This window comes from Erpetoichthys calabaricus, chromosome 8 (assembly GCF_900747795.2).
Source record: "Erpetoichthys calabaricus chromosome 8, fErpCal1.3, whole genome shotgun sequence".
Lineage (NCBI taxonomy): Eukaryota > Metazoa > Chordata > Cladistia > Polypteriformes > Polypteridae > Erpetoichthys > Erpetoichthys calabaricus.
This window is the reverse complement of record NC_041401.2, coordinates 136757579-136774785: the sequence shown is the minus strand read 5'-3', so window position 1 is coordinate 136774785 and position 17207 is coordinate 136757579. Positions and strand designations below refer to the sequence as shown.

The 17207-nt window shown below is 37.9% G+C and overlaps 2 protein-coding genes across 2 annotated transcripts in view; one reads left to right on the top strand and one right to left on the bottom strand.

Annotated features, from left to right (window-relative positions):
- lcmt2 (leucine carboxyl methyltransferase 2) overlaps positions 1 to 9188 on the top strand; it is a 70479-nt gene extending 61291 nt beyond the window's left edge. The window contains exons 11-14 of the mRNA XM_028807516.2: positions 3079 to 3176; positions 4612 to 4799; positions 5911 to 6046; positions 8601 to 9188. Of these exons, the coding sequence (XP_028663349.1) occupies positions 3079 to 3176; positions 4612 to 4799; positions 5911 to 6046; positions 8601 to 8759 (581 nt within the window). The 3' untranslated portion in view covers positions 8760 to 9188. The remainder of the gene's footprint in view (positions 1 to 3078; positions 3177 to 4611; positions 4800 to 5910; positions 6047 to 8600) is intronic.
- A 5224-nt stretch (positions 9189 to 14412) lies between these two features.
- On the bottom strand, positions 14413 to 17099 carry LOC114656751 (gamma-crystallin S). The gene is made up of 3 exons (XM_028808365.2): positions 16838 to 17099; positions 14901 to 15143; positions 14413 to 14748 (listed from the first exon to the last, which is right to left on the bottom strand). Exons 1-3 carry the CDS (start codon positions 16853 to 16855, stop codon positions 14476 to 14478), a joined length of 534 nt encoding a protein of 177 aa, XP_028664198.1. The 5' UTR covers positions 16856 to 17099; the 3' UTR covers positions 14413 to 14475.
- Between the last annotated feature and the right edge of the window lie 108 nt (positions 17100 to 17207).

The following is a 17207-nucleotide window of genomic DNA, read 5'->3' as shown; positions in this document are numbered from 1 at the left end:
AACATTAAGTCAAAAAATAATTTAGTGTGGTATAAATATAATATAAGTAACGCAAAAACCTTGTTATTTTGATTTTACTACTTTTCATTATGTTTATTTCATGATCTGATTATTTCTTTTGTACAGTATTTGAGGTCAGCAATGTTTTTCTTGTTGTGCCTCCTTAATCTAGAATTGCTGTTATAAAATCTGAAGTGTGCTTTTCTTTACAGAGAAAAATGATGTTAGTTCAACAAGTGCAATTTCTGTTTTGAATTTTTCATATTTACCCTGAATCAACACTCGCCATATCTCGGTGTAAATGTTCTTTTACTACTCCCACTGCCTGTGTAACATCTTGCATAGAAATTTGAATGCTTGAAAGTTCTTAAACATAAATGGCATTCTTACAGGCCAGTTAACGTGATTCATGCTTTATAAAAAAAACAGGACTGTGGAGTCAGAGCCGAGGAGTTGGAGATAATTTTGGGTACCTGGAGTCGGTGTCTGCCAAAATGTTCCGACTCCTAATAAATTTAAATTGTAATGAAAAAAACCTACAGCAAGTTCAAATGTCCCATTTCATAAACAATAGTCGTAATTAAGTACTTATCTGATGAAAGAGTAAAGCCCAGTGCATAGTTGTGTTACTATTAGTGTGAAGTTCAGCCGAGCTATTATACAACCTGACATTCACATATTGTAATCTAGATTATGGTACATTACAAAAAGTGTTTTAATTTTATTTCAGATATAATGTGTTTAACAAGTTCATTTGAGTGAAAACAAGTGTAATGATGTAGGTATGTGCTATGGCCTGATGTGTGTTCTGGGGTTCTTGTCTTTTGTTTAAACTGGCCAATACGGCAGAGAGTCAGCTTCCTAGCCAGTAGTTCTGTGGCTAAATGATGTGTATGTTGCCTTCCTTTAATCAACATGGAAAATACATTAGCTTATTAAATACAGAGGAGTTGGAGTCTGGGAGTCGGAGTCAGAAGTACCAGAAAGTAAGGAGTCGAAGGATTTATCTACCGACTCCATAGCCCTGATAAAAAATGAAGGTGCATATCATCTACTGACAAATCTTGATTTGCTTCGTGAAAATACAATAGTGTGAATATGGCGTAAAACTAAAATACGTACAATTTGCACCAGTATGTCTCCTCTTATTTTGAAACTATATTTTAATTTTGAATGTATCTTTAATATTTTCTGATCTATTTGTTTCACTTTTATATATGGTTGACCTGATACTTTTAAATCTAATTTGCCTTTGTAATTAGTTATTGTTTGGGATTTGTTTTATAAGTATAACATTATCGAAATCTAATAAAAATGGCACCTACAGTCATGTGCAAAATAAGTACGTTTTTTTTCTTTTATAATATATATAGACATATTAAGGATTGATTTTCATTTCAATAATATCGTTAGATAAAGATAATTTATTTGAAAGAAAAAACAATGAAACCTTGATTTTGCAATTATTTATTCATTATAAAAAATTAACACATGCTTTTTCTATCTGTGGAAAAACTAAGTACTCCCTTGGCTCTAATAGCTGGTAAATTCCTCCTTGGGCAGAAACAACCTCAAGCGGGCATTTCCTATAACTGTCTACTTGTCTGTGACATCAATTGGGAGAATTTTTTCCCCACTCCTTCTTGCAGAATTATTTCAGCTGTGCCATGTTTGAGGGTTTTCTTGTGTGCACAGCCCACTAGGAATTCCCTCACATCTCAATGGGATTCAGATCCTACTGTACCTTTACCTTAGCTGTTTCAGAACCCTCACTGTTTTTTTTCTTTTCAACCATTCCTTGGTGGAAATACTGGTATGTTTAGGGTCATTGTCATGTTGCAAGGTCCACGTTTGGTGGAGATTCAATCTTCTGGCAGAAGCTCTCACATTATCCTCAGGCACTCTTGGGTACAATAAACAAACAATAGTGATGGTGAGCAGCTCCAAACTATAACATGTCCACCACTGTGCTTTACAGTTGGTTCTGGACAAATGCTATCTTTGGTTTTTGAAAAGCATCTCTTCTGGTACTTTAGCTAAATAAGGCTATTTTGCCTTGTCTATTCAAAGCACATTGTTCCAGAATTCCTGGTCTTTGCGTAGGTGTGCATGAGTAAACTTTAATCTTGCCCTGATGTTCTTTCCGGATATTAAAGGTTTCCCTCTGGCACATCTCCCATGCAGGTGTAAATTGTGTAGCATTTTTCAAAAGGTAGACTCATGCACTTTGACACCAACAGTGGAAGGAGCTACCTGTAGGTCCAGTGATGAAATTCTGGAGTTCTTAGAGACTTTTTTCAGCATGTTGCCCCCCACTCTTGGGCTGAACTTGCTGTGGCAGCCTGGTCTGGACAAGTAGGCAGTTGTTTGCAATCTTCTCTTTTCTGGACAGTGGAATAGTTGATTTCCAATTGTTTGGAGAACTTTTTAAATCTCTTCCCAGACTCGGTTATTTCTGAAGGCTTTAGGGAGCTGTTTTGATCTAGGCTTGGTGATAACACACACTTTAACAAAAAAAAGAGCAAACCAAATTAAATGTCTGAGGTTTAAATAATGTGCAATTCCTCCAAGATCCTTTCTAATGATGTTTTTAAGCATTTGTGCCTGATCTGGCGCACCTGATTCTTATTTTAGGTTATATGAGGTAATGCTAAATGTAGTGGTGGACTTATTTTCCACGTGTGAAATTTGCATTTATGTTTATATAAATTATACAATGGATGACAAAGTATAAATGTGGCCTGATGTTTGTTATATCGTCTTTATCTGTAGACACTGTGTAAGTGAAGATCAAATCTTGATATGTCCACATGTTTAAAAAAAAAAAAACAAACTATTTCATGGAATTCTTACAAGTAAGAATTTCTCTGTATATGTGACGATACTAGTACTATAACTACTTCTACTACCACCAATATCTAAAAATGTGCTGGAAGTCGCCTTTAGAAATCTGTATCAGGCAAATGATGCACGGCTATTTCCTCTGTCCAGCATATGATACCAGGAATATATCACTACTGCAGCAGTGTGAGGCACTTTGTCTTGAACTTGCTTTGACACCTTCTTTAATTTTTCCAGGAAAGCTATACTTATTTGTGTTTGGTGGAATCTCTGTCATGCACAGAGTGTTATCAGACTGGCACTTTCTTGAGCTGGAGAGCAACTCATGGGACAAGGTAAGGGATGTTTGTAATTCAGGAGGATTTTAGTAGAGAAATTACCAATTGTGCAGAAACAAATGTAATAATAGCTTTCCAGTTAAGCCATAACATCGGAGAGTGCAAGTACCATGAATAAATGATATAGTTACATGTAAAGTAAATTAAAGCATTCTCTTTTCAGGTTTGGCTCAAATATTACATTTTAAACTTATATTGTTGCAGTGGATTCAAAATTTTATAGAGAAAGAATTAGTAGAAGTAGATGGGGACCAGAGTGCTGTATAGCCAAAAGGCTTTTTCCTTTTATTCTCTGTTGTAAAACTTACCTTTTTCACTAAAACACTTAGTTTTAAAATCTTTTAATCTTAAAATCAAGAGTTAAAAAGGCCAAACATGACTTGACCGTATTTCAGGCTTTTTTTTTTGTTCTTTATTTCGCCTTATACAATTTCTTGTATTAGGAATTTGTTAGTTTTCGCATACCCCTTGGGGTCAGAGCGCAGGGTCAGCCATTGTACAGCACCCCTGGAGCAATTACAGGTTAAGGGTCTTGCTCAAGGGCCCAGCAGAGTAGGATCTCTTTTGGCAGTGACGGGGATTCAAACCGGCAATCTTCTGGATACCAGCACAGATCCTTAGCCTCAGAGCCACCACTCCGCCTTTATATCAAGAAAAGCTGAAGTTTCAGTGAGGGTGTGTAGAACTTCCATATTTGTTGTTTATGGTTGAACTATGGAGTAAGATTGCTGTCAAATATAACTCGTAATAATTTACGACAAATTTACATTTCATACTGGTTATAATCCTTTCTGTCTTCAGTTAACTGTAAAGTACTTGGTATAAATACTGTATAAATCCCAGTACGGATATCTGACTGATTATAGGAGATTTATGTAGAAGTTGTATGGAAGTGTATGGATTTCCAAGGCTGCAGTTGTGAAATTATGTGTATAACCTTGGAGCTAAGTCAGAGGCTTTTGTGGTACAAAGAGGGCTCTATCAAAGGCTGTGCCTTTTCTTTCCTACTATTTGTGATGTTCATGTGCAGGTCGTCCATGTCAAATGGACCATTAAGTTGTGATTTACTCCAAAAATCCCTGTTTTTAAATCTGGCTTGAAATGCAAACTGGAAAATGAAATGTACTGTGTCATGTTGAAGAATATTGCTCATTAGTATATTAGTTTAACTAACACTTGAAAATATTTTAGAATCTTTCTGATGAAAAAATAAAGGTAAATGTAATCAGTGATACACAGGATTTTTTTCAATGTGTATTACATTAACTTTTACTTGCTTACCAGCACTTCATATGTACTTTTTATTGTTTTTTCAGTGTGTAATACTGTTAACTTGGGCTACTCAAACATAAACTGGTGGTTCACTGCTTGACCATTACTTGAGTAGCTGTGTATGCATGTCTAATGTTTATTTCTGTGATACTCTTTTAAGATCCCTGTACGAGGCCCTGCACCAGAAGGCCGTCACTCCCACTCTGCCTGCCCCTATGCTGGAGGGCTGGTGATAGCAGGAGGTGCTGGAAGGGAACACAACCCACTGAGTTCTGTGGTTTTGCTAAAACCAGTTCAGTGTGGGTTTGAGTGGCAGGAATTAAAACTTGAAGCCTCATTTATTGCCAGGTAAGTAGAATATTATGGACTTGCAGACCTCAAGCACTCTTTACTATACTGTACACAAACAGTATTCTTACAGCAGCACATTGCAGCATCCTACACATACACAGGGCATACAGGTCCTTAAAAGAATGTCAACGGGATTATGAATGTCATATATGATACAGGAAAGTTAGTGTATAGATAGAATTAACTCGTTTATTTCAACCATTTCATAAAATAAAATTTGCTTTAATCAATACATTAACTGTTTTAAAATTTAATGGAAACTGAAACACCTTTGCAAGAGAGCAGCTGTAACAGAACAAAAATATAAGACCCATTAGAAGACAAGAATCTTAGCCCTTCTTTTTTTTCTTTTTTTTTTTGTCGCCAGGCTGGTGCACTGCCATCTGTAGACTGGTCACCAGTCCCTCAGCCGGTGATTTTGGTTGTGTTGTATTTTTTGTTCATTATTTAATCCACCAGGGAAGGTGGGCATCTTGAAATGTGTAAATGGACCTGAATTTCCCTTCAGAGGGCAAAGTGTATTTAGTGCTCAGCAATATGTTACATCAGATATACAGTAGTTATAAATAAATTGTGCCTCCTTTTTGAAGACAGTTTAAACCCCATTTTCTTCATGTGCAATTTTCTTTTGATACTGTGATTTCTTCTCCCAAAAAAGGTACATAATACTTAAAGCAGGCCAATTTAGAGTTACCAGTTAGAAGGGTGGGTGTGCGCCCCATGAATGACTGGAATCTTCTAATCGATTGGTTTCTGTACCCTATCCACATTTTCTGTTATTGAAATGAACTGATGGTAGATGCCATGTAGTATGAAAATAAAACAAAATTTTGACAATCATAGTTTGTCCTTTATTACTACCCATTGTTAAAAATGCAGTGCAGTAGAGATTGATTAAATGATTCTCCCCTGTGATGGACTGGCACTGTGCCCAGACCTGATTCCCACTTTGTATCTGAGGCTGTGGTCTCCAGTACCCCTTAATTGGACAAAGTGGGTTTGAGAATGTAAAATTATGTGAAGTCAATTGATCTTATGATGACTAGACACATACGGTTTTGGGTCTCGTTTATTTTGTTAAATTACTCCTATTCCTTTTTTATTCCAGGTACTCACATACAGCACATGTATTTGGTGATCAGCTTTATCTTGTTGGAGGAATCTGGATTGAAGCTGAAGGGGTTCCAGGTGTAGCAGTGATTGATCTGACTTCAGGACAATGCCGAGAATACACTGTTAACGCCGTAAGTCTTTCAGAAAACAAAAATGCAATTCTGAGCTTTATCCATCCATCCATTTTCCAACCCGCTGAATCCGAACACAGGGTCACGGGGGTCTGCTGGAGCCAATCCCAGCCAACACAGGGCACAAGGCAGGAACCAATCCCGGGCAGGGTGCCAAACCACCGCAGGACACACACAAACACACCCACACACCAAGCATACACTAGGGCCAATTTAGAATCGCCAATCCACCTAACCTGCATGTCTTTGGACTGTGGGAGGAAACCCACGCAGACACGGGGAGAACATGCAAACTCCACGCAGGGAGGACCCGGGAAGCGAACCCAGGTCCCCAGGTCTCCCAACTGTGAGGCAGCAGCGCTACCCACTGCGCCACCGTTCACTGATTGAATTTAACACTGAGCTGTATATTTGAGAGAAACCACATCTGAATCCATCTCTGGCTGTTTAAAGGGATGCCTGCTCATCAGTTGTCCATCTAACATAGCAATAACTTACTGCACTGCAGGCTTTGGAGTTACAGGACCGTTGTTTCATTTTACTATAGTGCATTACTTCATACTACTGAGCTGCCAAATATTCTGCTTGTAGTGGTCTGCCTTGATTTATGGCATCCTACGATATGTGAAGGGATTTATGAATTGATAAATTACCAATCAAAGTAACAAGGTGTTTTGAGCAATAAAATGAAAAGGAAAAAAGAATCTTGGGGTTTGATATCTGAAGGTATCCAGTATGGTGAAAAAAACGAAGGGACTGTATCTGTGCCTTTGCCCTGCCGACTCAGATGGAAAGATCTCTGTAGAATGCGAATCTGTGTTGTTCTGCCTGTCATCTGAAGGCTGCATGCCGTCTCTGCCAGTATTGATGGAAAGGAAGTTGAAAAAATTATTAACAATAGAATTTAAAAGACAATGAGGTGTTCTTGAGTATACTCTTGAGATTAGATGGGCATTTTATAATTTTCTTATATTTGGAAAATTAAAATGGCAATAAGGGACAGGGATTAAGGACTTGGTTTCAGACCTGTTTGAAAGTGTAGCGTGTTTGTTATATGATGTATTTATAATATTTGTCTTTTTTATTGTTTAAGTACATCTGGTTATTATTTATGGTAAAGTGGTGACCTCTAGGTGTGGTCAGCTGTATTGACACTTGTAATAAGGCCTTTGATGAGTATCATGTGAATGGATCAGAGCTTGGAGGGATACCCACATTAACTCTCTCTGTTTTCCAGCCTAAGGGGGGTGAGAGTTACGGATGCAGTGGTGACCTTATGGTCCTTAAGGTTCACGCTGCAGTTCCAAATCTTTGGTCCTAGCACCTCATGTTGAGACTTTAATAACAGGTTTTCAGCTACCTGTTGCAGGCCATTCTCTCATACATGTGTATTTAACATATTTAACACTGCTTAGCTCTACAGTGAAACCCCTAGGCTGACCCCTTCTGAGACCAGAAAAATGTAAGAATCTAGACCAAATTAGTATTAAAAAGTTTTAAAAAAAAGTTTGGCAACGATAACATAGATTCAGATCTTCCTCTCCATCTTCAAGATCTTTCTTGTTAAATTTCATTCTGCTTTTAATCAGAGGTTTTTGCTCCAAGTTGTTCAGATTCTCCAGCTTGTTAACCTCTGTCCCTTATTGGACTTTCACTTCCAGTATGGTGTAAAACTTAACATGAATGGTTTATTTTCATATCTAATAACCCATAACACATTTATTTACAATTCTGCTTACATATAACGTAATATTATCTAAAATGTTTATTTTGAATTAAATAAGCTATTAACTTTTTCCAAGTATAATACTTAAGTAATTCTACAATTTAAATCTTAGGTCAAATCGTCACAGGGAAATCTGCTGAGGTTTAAATCTTTTAAGCAGATCTTGACACAAACACCTTAATTCAAAAGTTTAGATCTTCAAACAGATCTTGACAGGAAGATGGAAAAAACCTTTTTAGTTCAGAATTTCAGATTTTAGGCAGCTCTTGAAAAGAAAAGTGATTTTAAACTGACTTTTATTCTCCTGTTCAGTTTATTGCTTAATTTTCAAATTTTCCAGGCTAATAGCCACATTTTCACAAGCCAATCTCAATATTTTTGCACCTGAGTCTCTCCAGTCCATTTCTGGGCCATTTTGGTTCTAAGCTTTCATAGTGGGCCACAGTGGTCCACTTTCCTGACACGTCAGCCCAGACATAAGAACTTGTGTAGACTGTTACATAGCTAATTTATTCACACTCTGCAAGCATCTGTAATTACAGGTAAAAAAAGGGACTGGTCAACCATAAATCACTGGCCAATGTAGACTGGGTATATTGGATTATTTCATAATAACAGAGTAGAATAATCAGGTTAAAACTGGTTTACAAAGATACTGAAAGCCACGCTTATTAAAAAAAAAAAAAAAGCTTGTGGCTATTTCTATGAGTAGTCTTGGCTCTTTATTCACATTATAAAGAGGCAGTAAATGGCAGGAGCAAATGTGTTTGTTGGAAACAATTTATTATTTCCTCATTTCATTATTATCGTTTTACTTTTTTCTCACAGTGTTCAGTGCCATGGCCTGTTATGATGCACTCGCACAGCTCGCTGCTCCTTGAGGAAGAAAAAGAGATCCTGGTGATTGGTGGTGGCGGGAACTGCTTCTCTTTTGGGACATACTTTAATTTGTTGCCACTGGTGCTGAATTTGAGTGACGTTAGATAATAGCATCTGCTAAATGAGAGACCCTGGTTTTGTCAAGTGGACTTGTGGGTACATTAAGGAAAATTCAGCCCGTCCTTAAGTTAAATTATGTATGTTTAGGTGTACAAGTTTGACCATGCATTGGGTTCCAGTCTGTTAACATTGGGTAAATATTTCCAATATGATATACTTTGATGCATTAAAATATATTTTTATGCTTCTGAACACCATTAATGAAGGACCTGCTTAAGTCAGGTATGTCATGCACACTGGGCTTCATTCAGCTCATGGAGAAATTTAAAGGACCGCATGTCAAATCATCATTCAAGACTCTTTACTGTTTTTTACATATTATTAGAATTTTAAAAAGAATTGAGTACATTTAGATTAAATGTTTTCATAGCATTGAAAATATTTTTTTTATCTGCAAAAATAAATTATGCTTTTTTTTTTTTTTTTAACAGTTTAAATCAAGCCTGTGTACATAAAGGAAGTATAGGCTTGGTACTATAAATTTTTAACAGACATTTAAACAGAAGATATGTTGCTGAAATTGCAGACCCGAGCATTGGCCCATCTCAGCTGCCTTTCAGTTAAGCTGTAAACTTGAGAGATGTCACTGGGTGGGTGTAGAGAATCTGAAGGCTGTCTTATATTTACAACATCTAAGAGTGTTAGAGACTCTGAGAACCTTACATTGGATAAGTAAAATATTCCTGCACTCTGCTGGTAACACTGTGATCACTTCAGCCCTGTGCTACACCTTATCAGAGGAGCAGCTCCTCCAAGGGTGGAAAGGGTAAATTCCCGGAACAAGGATAAAAAAAACTATGGTGGACAGGTTTCAGAGCTGGGTTGCCTTCATATAGTGAGGAATATTTGATTTCTTTGAATTAAGTAAAAACGAACTGTCACATTTCATGATTGAGTTTCAGGGAGTTCTGGTATTGTGGCATTTTGGGTACTGCAGAGGCTTAAGCATCTTATTTCATATGCATATGATACAATCAGATGGAGTGGATAAGGTGGAAGGCATTGGAGATTTATGTAAATGAGCAAAGGTAAAAAAACGAGCGCATTATAATTAAAACTAAAATGTATAAAAAGCTTGACCTGCTGTACTCAAGTGTTAATGTCTTTAAATGTAAATCTGTAGCACAACCGGGCAGGTCTGACCACATCTCTCAGCCATCTACAAGCCTGTTATCAGACTGCAGCAGCTCGCATGTTATCCAAGCCAGGAGGTCTTGTGTGTTTGGGGTGCTGTCATTTGTTTAAATATTTTTATTGAGCTTTTTTAGAGTTTGCTTTCCATTTGGGGACAAATAAAGTATTGTCTATCTATCTGTCTTTCTATGTATTGTGTAGTGTACATTTTCTATCTCTCCATTATAAAAAAAAATCTTGCGACAAAAAATGATCTTTGGAAGAGAGATCTTTTGCACAGAGACAGAGAGACACTTTCATGCCTTGCGAGACAGACAAGTCACGTCATACTTACAACCTTTGGAATCAAGTCCCATGATACACAGGTAGAACAGGTTAGAGATAATGGAAGTATGAAAATTCGAAAGTCTCAAAAAATTAGTAAAGATTGCATTAGTGCAAACAAATGGAAAATATTACTTGGTGAAAAGAGATTGCATAGTGTTTGAGGATGTCTGGGGGACAAGAAGGTGCTGTACAGGCTTTTAACGATTGTAGCGCCGCACAAAATGCAGATCATGCGGCACGGCAGAAGCAGCAAGCCAGTAGCTGATCGATCAAAGAGGAGGTTAAAAAAAAACACGGTATTTGTTTCCCATTGTATCACTGTTTAAGAGGGGTTTTGGAGGGGCAGCCGCATCTCCTTGTGGTGCGTTCAGACCCCCTTTTCACAACAGTGTGTAGTGCTGAGGGGGGAAAGGAGTTGGCGAGCAGGGGGCAAAGCCCCCTAGTCTGTGTGTAATATAGTGCCTTTTCTGTCTAGGATTTGGGCACAGTGCTGTCTCTGGTCTGTTTTTTTGTTTCATTGGCACTTATGGCAACCACAGTATGTGCCTTCTGCACTGTGTTTCTGTCCAGCTATATCAAACAACTTGACTCCCTGTATACAGATTTTGTTGAAATTTAGCCCACTTCAAGGAAATTTGTTGATAAAGTAAAATTTTTGTTGAGATATCATGGAGTGTGCTGTACAATTTTTTTTTTTTAAATTTCAAACTCTTCAATTGAAATGCATGAGTAAACTCATTTAACTTAAAACTAAGAAACATTCTGTGCAGCTTCAATGATGGATTAGTTTACTGTTTCGAATTTACCTTTAGAGTGGTCACTTTATCTTGGGTATTTTGCATGATTTCCTGATGGCAAAACAGATCTGCAACTGTGTAATGATGAGGGATGCTATGCCTGGTTATTTGTGCTGCTGATTTGAGGTAAAAACCATAAAGGTCAAAAAAGAACAAAGTCTCTTATCTGGAAATTAATTGGAGGAATAAAGGAATTTTGTAAGCATAGAGTGAACAAGTATGAACTCAATATTTACAGGTATGCTACACTAAAACAACATGAAGGTTGCATTATGTGCATGTTCTATTGATTCAATATTTCTTTGGCACTGTCACTTATCAGCAAAGCTCCAGACCTGTTCTCCATCCTGATCAGAAAGAGCCAACAGTTTTACCTGATGTCTCCAACATAGTTTGTAATTCTCCATCAAGTACTGCTTTTCAAATGTTACGCGTAAGAAATTTGAACTACAATTAGTCACAGCCCCTCCACAACCAACAATCAGTGCTATTTGGACGTCACTTTAATTGGACTCTGCTGCCTATTCGTGTGTTTACGTGCACTACAGAAACCTGATTTCTAAATTGCCATGTAAGGCCATATGCCAGTTAGAGAAATCAGGTTATTGGCTTCTGAAAAACCTGTTTAACAAAGGTAGATTTCTCTGTGAATAATCTGATTAAGTAACCATGTAAATCTTTAAGAGTTACTGTTAATGATTTTGTAGTCTGCACAGTTAGAAGCATCCATAAAAATGTCGGGGTGATCACATTCTTCCTTCTCCTGGTTGAAATAATCTCTCTCAACATTTCATAAATAGTTAAATTTACGCTGATGAGCTAAACGTACAGCACTTGGCTCGGCAACACAATTTCAAGAGCAGTAAGGTAACATGTTAAAAGTAATGTGTGTTAATTTGTCTGAGCACTTTTTAAGTATCAAGTAACCTAATGCAATACTATCTTACTGAAGTAAAAATACCTGTGTTTTAAGAAGCAAACATACCAGTATGCCAGTCCTTTGCCGGGCTCATTCACACAGCCAAGCAGAAAAGAATTTGCTGCATGAAATCTGGTAGTAGAAACCTATAAAGAAAGCATTAAGTTGAGTAAAATACAAGAAAATTGTCACAGGAGTCATGCTTCTTTTCTAATTCACAGTGAGCGATGATGACATTTAACTTTTTGCACCGTTTAATGACATCGTAGCGTTTTTGACAAAGGAGAACACCAGAAACGTCCTTGAACATGTAAGCGTGTATTGTTAAGTAACCAAGTTTCTGCCTTAAAGTTATGAGTGTAGATGTAAATGCACTGAATGAAAGTTATTGCACGTCCACAAGCCCACTTGGGGTATGTTGTTAACATTGCAAAAAACTCTTAAAAAAGCATGTGTTTGATGTAGTCTAATGTCACATGTACTATAATTGCATTCCATTTTTGAATATTACTTACTGTTGCAGAAATATTCAAAAAATGTGACAACTGACTGATGAAATAACTAAAAAAAAATGAAATGCTGCAACTTTCAAATCGGTTAACTCAGTACTTGAATGTTATGCCACATGTATATTTTCCAACTTGTTTAGAACTTCCTGTCTTGCCATTTGACAAACTGAAAACAGTGCTTAGTCAATATAATGTAAAACTCCATTTCACCAGTTTCAGATGAGGTTATTTTCATAAAGGCCTAATCTCACTTGCCACATTACTTTATGGCGCACATAAAAAAAAAATGGCAGGCCACTGGGATAAAATTAAAGGGTCAGAAGATGAATTGTAAGTCAAGAAACAAGTGGTGTCAAAACCAGGAAAACAAGCCTAAGAAAAGTCTAAATCTAAACACGTCAAAAAAGTAGAACTGAACAGTCAAGTTACCTTTAGCAATGCCAGTAATTAATTAAAACTATTGAGGAGTTTGTTTACCATGCACAATGTAATTTTGCATTAATTGATTTTTTTCTAAACTTGCAGAACAATTTGAGCATCTGTCAACACACCATGTAGGCCACCTTGAACATGAAAGTACTTTTCACAATGGCAGGATATACAGCATGCAATCACAATCTTCACCAAGCAAACTGGACCTACTCTTACTTTTCCTGATGTCACAACTCCCTCCTTTCAGATTTTAAATGAAAATTGGGCAAAAGACAATCATGTACAATGTCTCGTGTTAACAGGCTTTCTTTTGGATTAGCAAATTTGGTTTATTATTTTAACATATCTACAACACATACCAATTGCAATTAGAGACAGAAACTTCAAATCTTTAAGTTGGCAGTGGGCTTGTGTTCTTAGTGTTGTTTGTTTTGTATGTTCCTTGTCTGTTACTGACAAATCAGGTTTTACAAGTAAGGAAGACAAATTTTGACATGGTTCTGCCCACTAAACATGGTGTAAGAGAGTGGCAATGTGTTGCATCTCAGTGCACTATAGTTCTTTTATGCCAAGCGCTTAACATCTTGGGAGTATGGGCTGCTAAGGAGTCTCAATGGCTGTGATCATTCAGCCTTTCCTGGCAGAGAGAGAAGACTGACATGCACCATGATCTGAAAGTCAGCCTTTTCTTTAGAAAGTTGAGAGTTGTGTCTGGACACGGATGACAACTCGCCCCAAGTGTTTAATCCTTGCTGCTGCCTCTGTGGACCTGTGCAGGGGGTCCAAGGGACCAACCGACAGGACTCTGGACAGGCGGGGCTGTGTCTTTCAAGCACTCCACCAGCTTCATCATGTGTCTCACTCTTGGTAGCTGTCTTAAAATCTGCGGTGTAATTTCTCTAAGATCTCTGAGCCTCCCCCAGCACTTTATTTTAATAATTAAAAATTGTGTATTGAACAGTCTGCACGGCTGTTTTTGGTTAATGCAGCTAATGGGACATTGATAAAATAAAAGCTGATGTTACTGTTTAAACACCCTAAATCATTTGCGTGACAGGACTGAACGTAAAGTGCAACTTCTTTCTCAATGTTCTGCACAGAAAACTGAATTTTAACATGTTCTCAGCTTTGTAGAAGTTTTATGATACTTGTCAAAAAAAAAAAGTGGAGAAGCAGTGTGGCAATATTTTCTGGATAAAACACAACACTTGAAATTAATTTACTATGCTTGTTTGTTTCTCGTCATTTAGTGGGAGTTTTGAATAAGCTACACCAGTGTCTAAAATGCTCAAAGCATTTATTATTCTAGGGAATTGTTGAAATGAGGTCTTTCTTCATATTAATATTACAGAAATGTGATTCTTTTTATGATCCAGCTAGTTCTGAATACAATTTACTGGAACGTTCATGGATCAACAAGCATATCTGCCTTGGTCACAAAGTGATGTTTGCCTTTCCTCCTGTCGATGTTTTCCACCATGTTTAGAAACCACACTACAAAGATTTACCAGAGACAGTGAGAATGCTTGCCAATGATTTTTATTTCAGCCGTTCAGTTAACCTTCATGATGGTTTTTAACAAGGGTTCACTCAGTAATGTGCCTGAAGGACTGGATCGTTGGGCACACAGCACCCCAGTCCACAGGCTTGCGGTACTCCCCCTTCTCTAGCAGGTATTGGCGCCCTCTGTAGTTTGGATGCTCATAGAACACCCATACTCCATCCACTACCTTACAGGAGTGCACTTCCCGAATTCTGAACCGATCCAGGACTGATGGACAGTCATCTGCTGTCTCAAACACCTGACCACCAAAGTCCCCTTTGTCATACAGCTGGATCTTGTGCTGAGTACCAGCAGGCTGTGTGGTAAAGAGAAAATGAAAACAAAAAATCATTTGCAGGGTAGAACCTAATAAGCAGTCCTTAGATCTGTTGGGTTTTCAGAACTTAATCATGACATTACACAGTGAGCTGCAGCCTTTACCCGGTGACCAAGGAAGCCACTACTTACAAAGTGAATCATCTTACAGGAGCTTAATCTGTCATTGAGCCCCATCCAGCGCTGGTACTCTGGGTACTCTCCACGGGTCAGCACGTACTGGTAACCGGCAAAGTTGGGACGCTCATATATCACCCAGACGCCATTTTCCACACGGATTGAGTTGCATCGACTCAAGTAAGTGTGGAAATCAGAGCAGTCACTGTCGCACTCATACCGGCGACCCTGAAAGTTCTTATCTTCATAAAACACAATCTGAAGGTAAAGAGAAAACAAAATAAGTGAATTAGGCACAACTGCTTTAAAGTTCTCAAGAAAAACGTAGTTGGAAATGGATATCCAGTATTAGTTCTAAAACAAGAATCCAATAATATCAGCTCTCTTTCCTTCAGGGCTTACAATCAGGCTCCGCTAGGTACAGAACAAACTTAAGACACAAGTGCATTGCAGTCTACTCAATTTAAATGCTAAAAGGCAGTGTTAATACACATTTTAGGAATAAAATGGTAAAACCTTAAATTTGATTTTTGATTTAATTATGGCTCTCTCTGTGATGGAAAAAGTGAACACAAAAAAAATAATTAGAAAGAAAATCAAAAAGTGGTCGCCTTCTGTTCTCCCAAGTTTCATTTGTTGCTATCAGGGTGCAGATTTGGGTTCCCAAGACTCAAGAGCAAAAGATCTAAGAACCTGTTCCTACCCAGAGCTACAAGCACTGTGAAGTTTAGCAGTTGTAGGGGTCTTAATTCTAAATGATTAGTGTGTGCTGCGAGTTCAACATTCCTGTTGTAAAAGTCCTACAAGTGTGTGTACTGAGGGCACTTGTATCTGTGGAACTATGTCTTATCACTTGTACTTTCCTGCTTCAAACAAAATTCCCCCAGGGAGAATAAATCTACCTAATGGATACAGCCGGTCTTCTATTTTGCATTTGTATAAAGCTGCCTTATTATTACAAAAGAGTGTTTCCTGCTTTGCATCCATATATCAGAGTCAATTCCAGCATACCTGTGATGGATACAGCTGGTTCTGGAAGTGTTGCAGGGAGCCAATCGTGTCTCAGATTTAAACAGTTCTGAGCAGAAACTATTAAACAGTGAAAATAATTTAGGAACAAAGAAACATGACCTCTGGGCAAAATAAATACAAATGGCGATCCAGCCTGAGACACAAGGGTGTTGCCATCTGCCATGACGAGAAATAAAAAGTTGTGATGGTTTTGTTTTATATCAGCACCCAAGTAAAACCGCTCTGAAAAGTATTGAGGCTTGTCACATGATAAACAGTCACTCAAAGAGGAGTTCAGTTTAAAGTTACCTTCTTCTAAATTTTAAAAATGTAATATGTTTATGTCAAATTATAAAATGCATAAAAAAATATAAACTGCAAACAGTACCAGCTACTTACAAGTTTACCTCTATTTGCTAATTCAAAGTGATGCTTTTTAAATTTAGCATCATTATAGAAATTCATCATTAAACATCATTTCCTACAATATTAAAGCATATCAATCTCAGAGTAGCAACTCGGCAGCTAGCAGATGGGGATTTAGAGCTGCTAAAGCTAGGAGAGACCCCCCAGTGCGGTTCTCTCCAGTCAGCTATCCACTTCAGAGTGACTAACATAAGGCCCAGGGCATAGAAATGCCCTAAACATGATGCCAGCCTACCGTGGAAGGTTGGTGACTCCACCTAACCCAGCCATATTCTTCACACCGTTGCATGTCTGTAAAAGCCCATAGAGCCACAGACAGGTCACGGATTCCAAAACTGAACGCAGCCTGTGAGACAGGCACTTTCACAAAAACAGCAACCATTTTCTTTTCATTTCTTCCTTTTACCTAAACATACACAAACCACTTCTGCAGATGTTTTCTCTCCTCCAATTTAGTAGCCTCTTTTTACACTGGTGTATGATTTTTAAATGTGGAAAGTAAGTCTCGGACTTACCCTGCCAGTCTTTGACATTGTGTTGGTTCAGTTATATCGAGTTGCACTGCCGTACTATTTGGTACACCAGGCTTTTTATACCCTGCCAGGTTTTATTAACAGACAATCGCTTTGTCATGAAAATGAGATCCAAATATTGAGTCAGTGATTTCTAATGCTATTCAGGTTTTCCAGAAATGCGATGTGGGATTATGAAATAAAGGCGATGCACTGCGAACTTTCATTGTCGCTGCGCTAGCCTTCCTGAACCCTCCTCCCCTCCCCCTGTGTCAAGATCCCTGCCAAAATGTACAAGGGAGCTTTCTGCATTATTTATTTTATTTTAGATATTGTGCAAAACCAATCCCCTGAGTCAGCCACCCATCAGATT

Bases quoted from the DNA above. Each gene is read 5' to 3' on its own strand.
- LOC114656751 (XM_028808365.2), bottom strand. The intron at 14,749-14,900 runs GTAAGTAGTGGC...TTTACCACACAG, and splicing joins CCTGTAAGATGATTCACTTT to CCTGCTGGTACTCAGCACAA.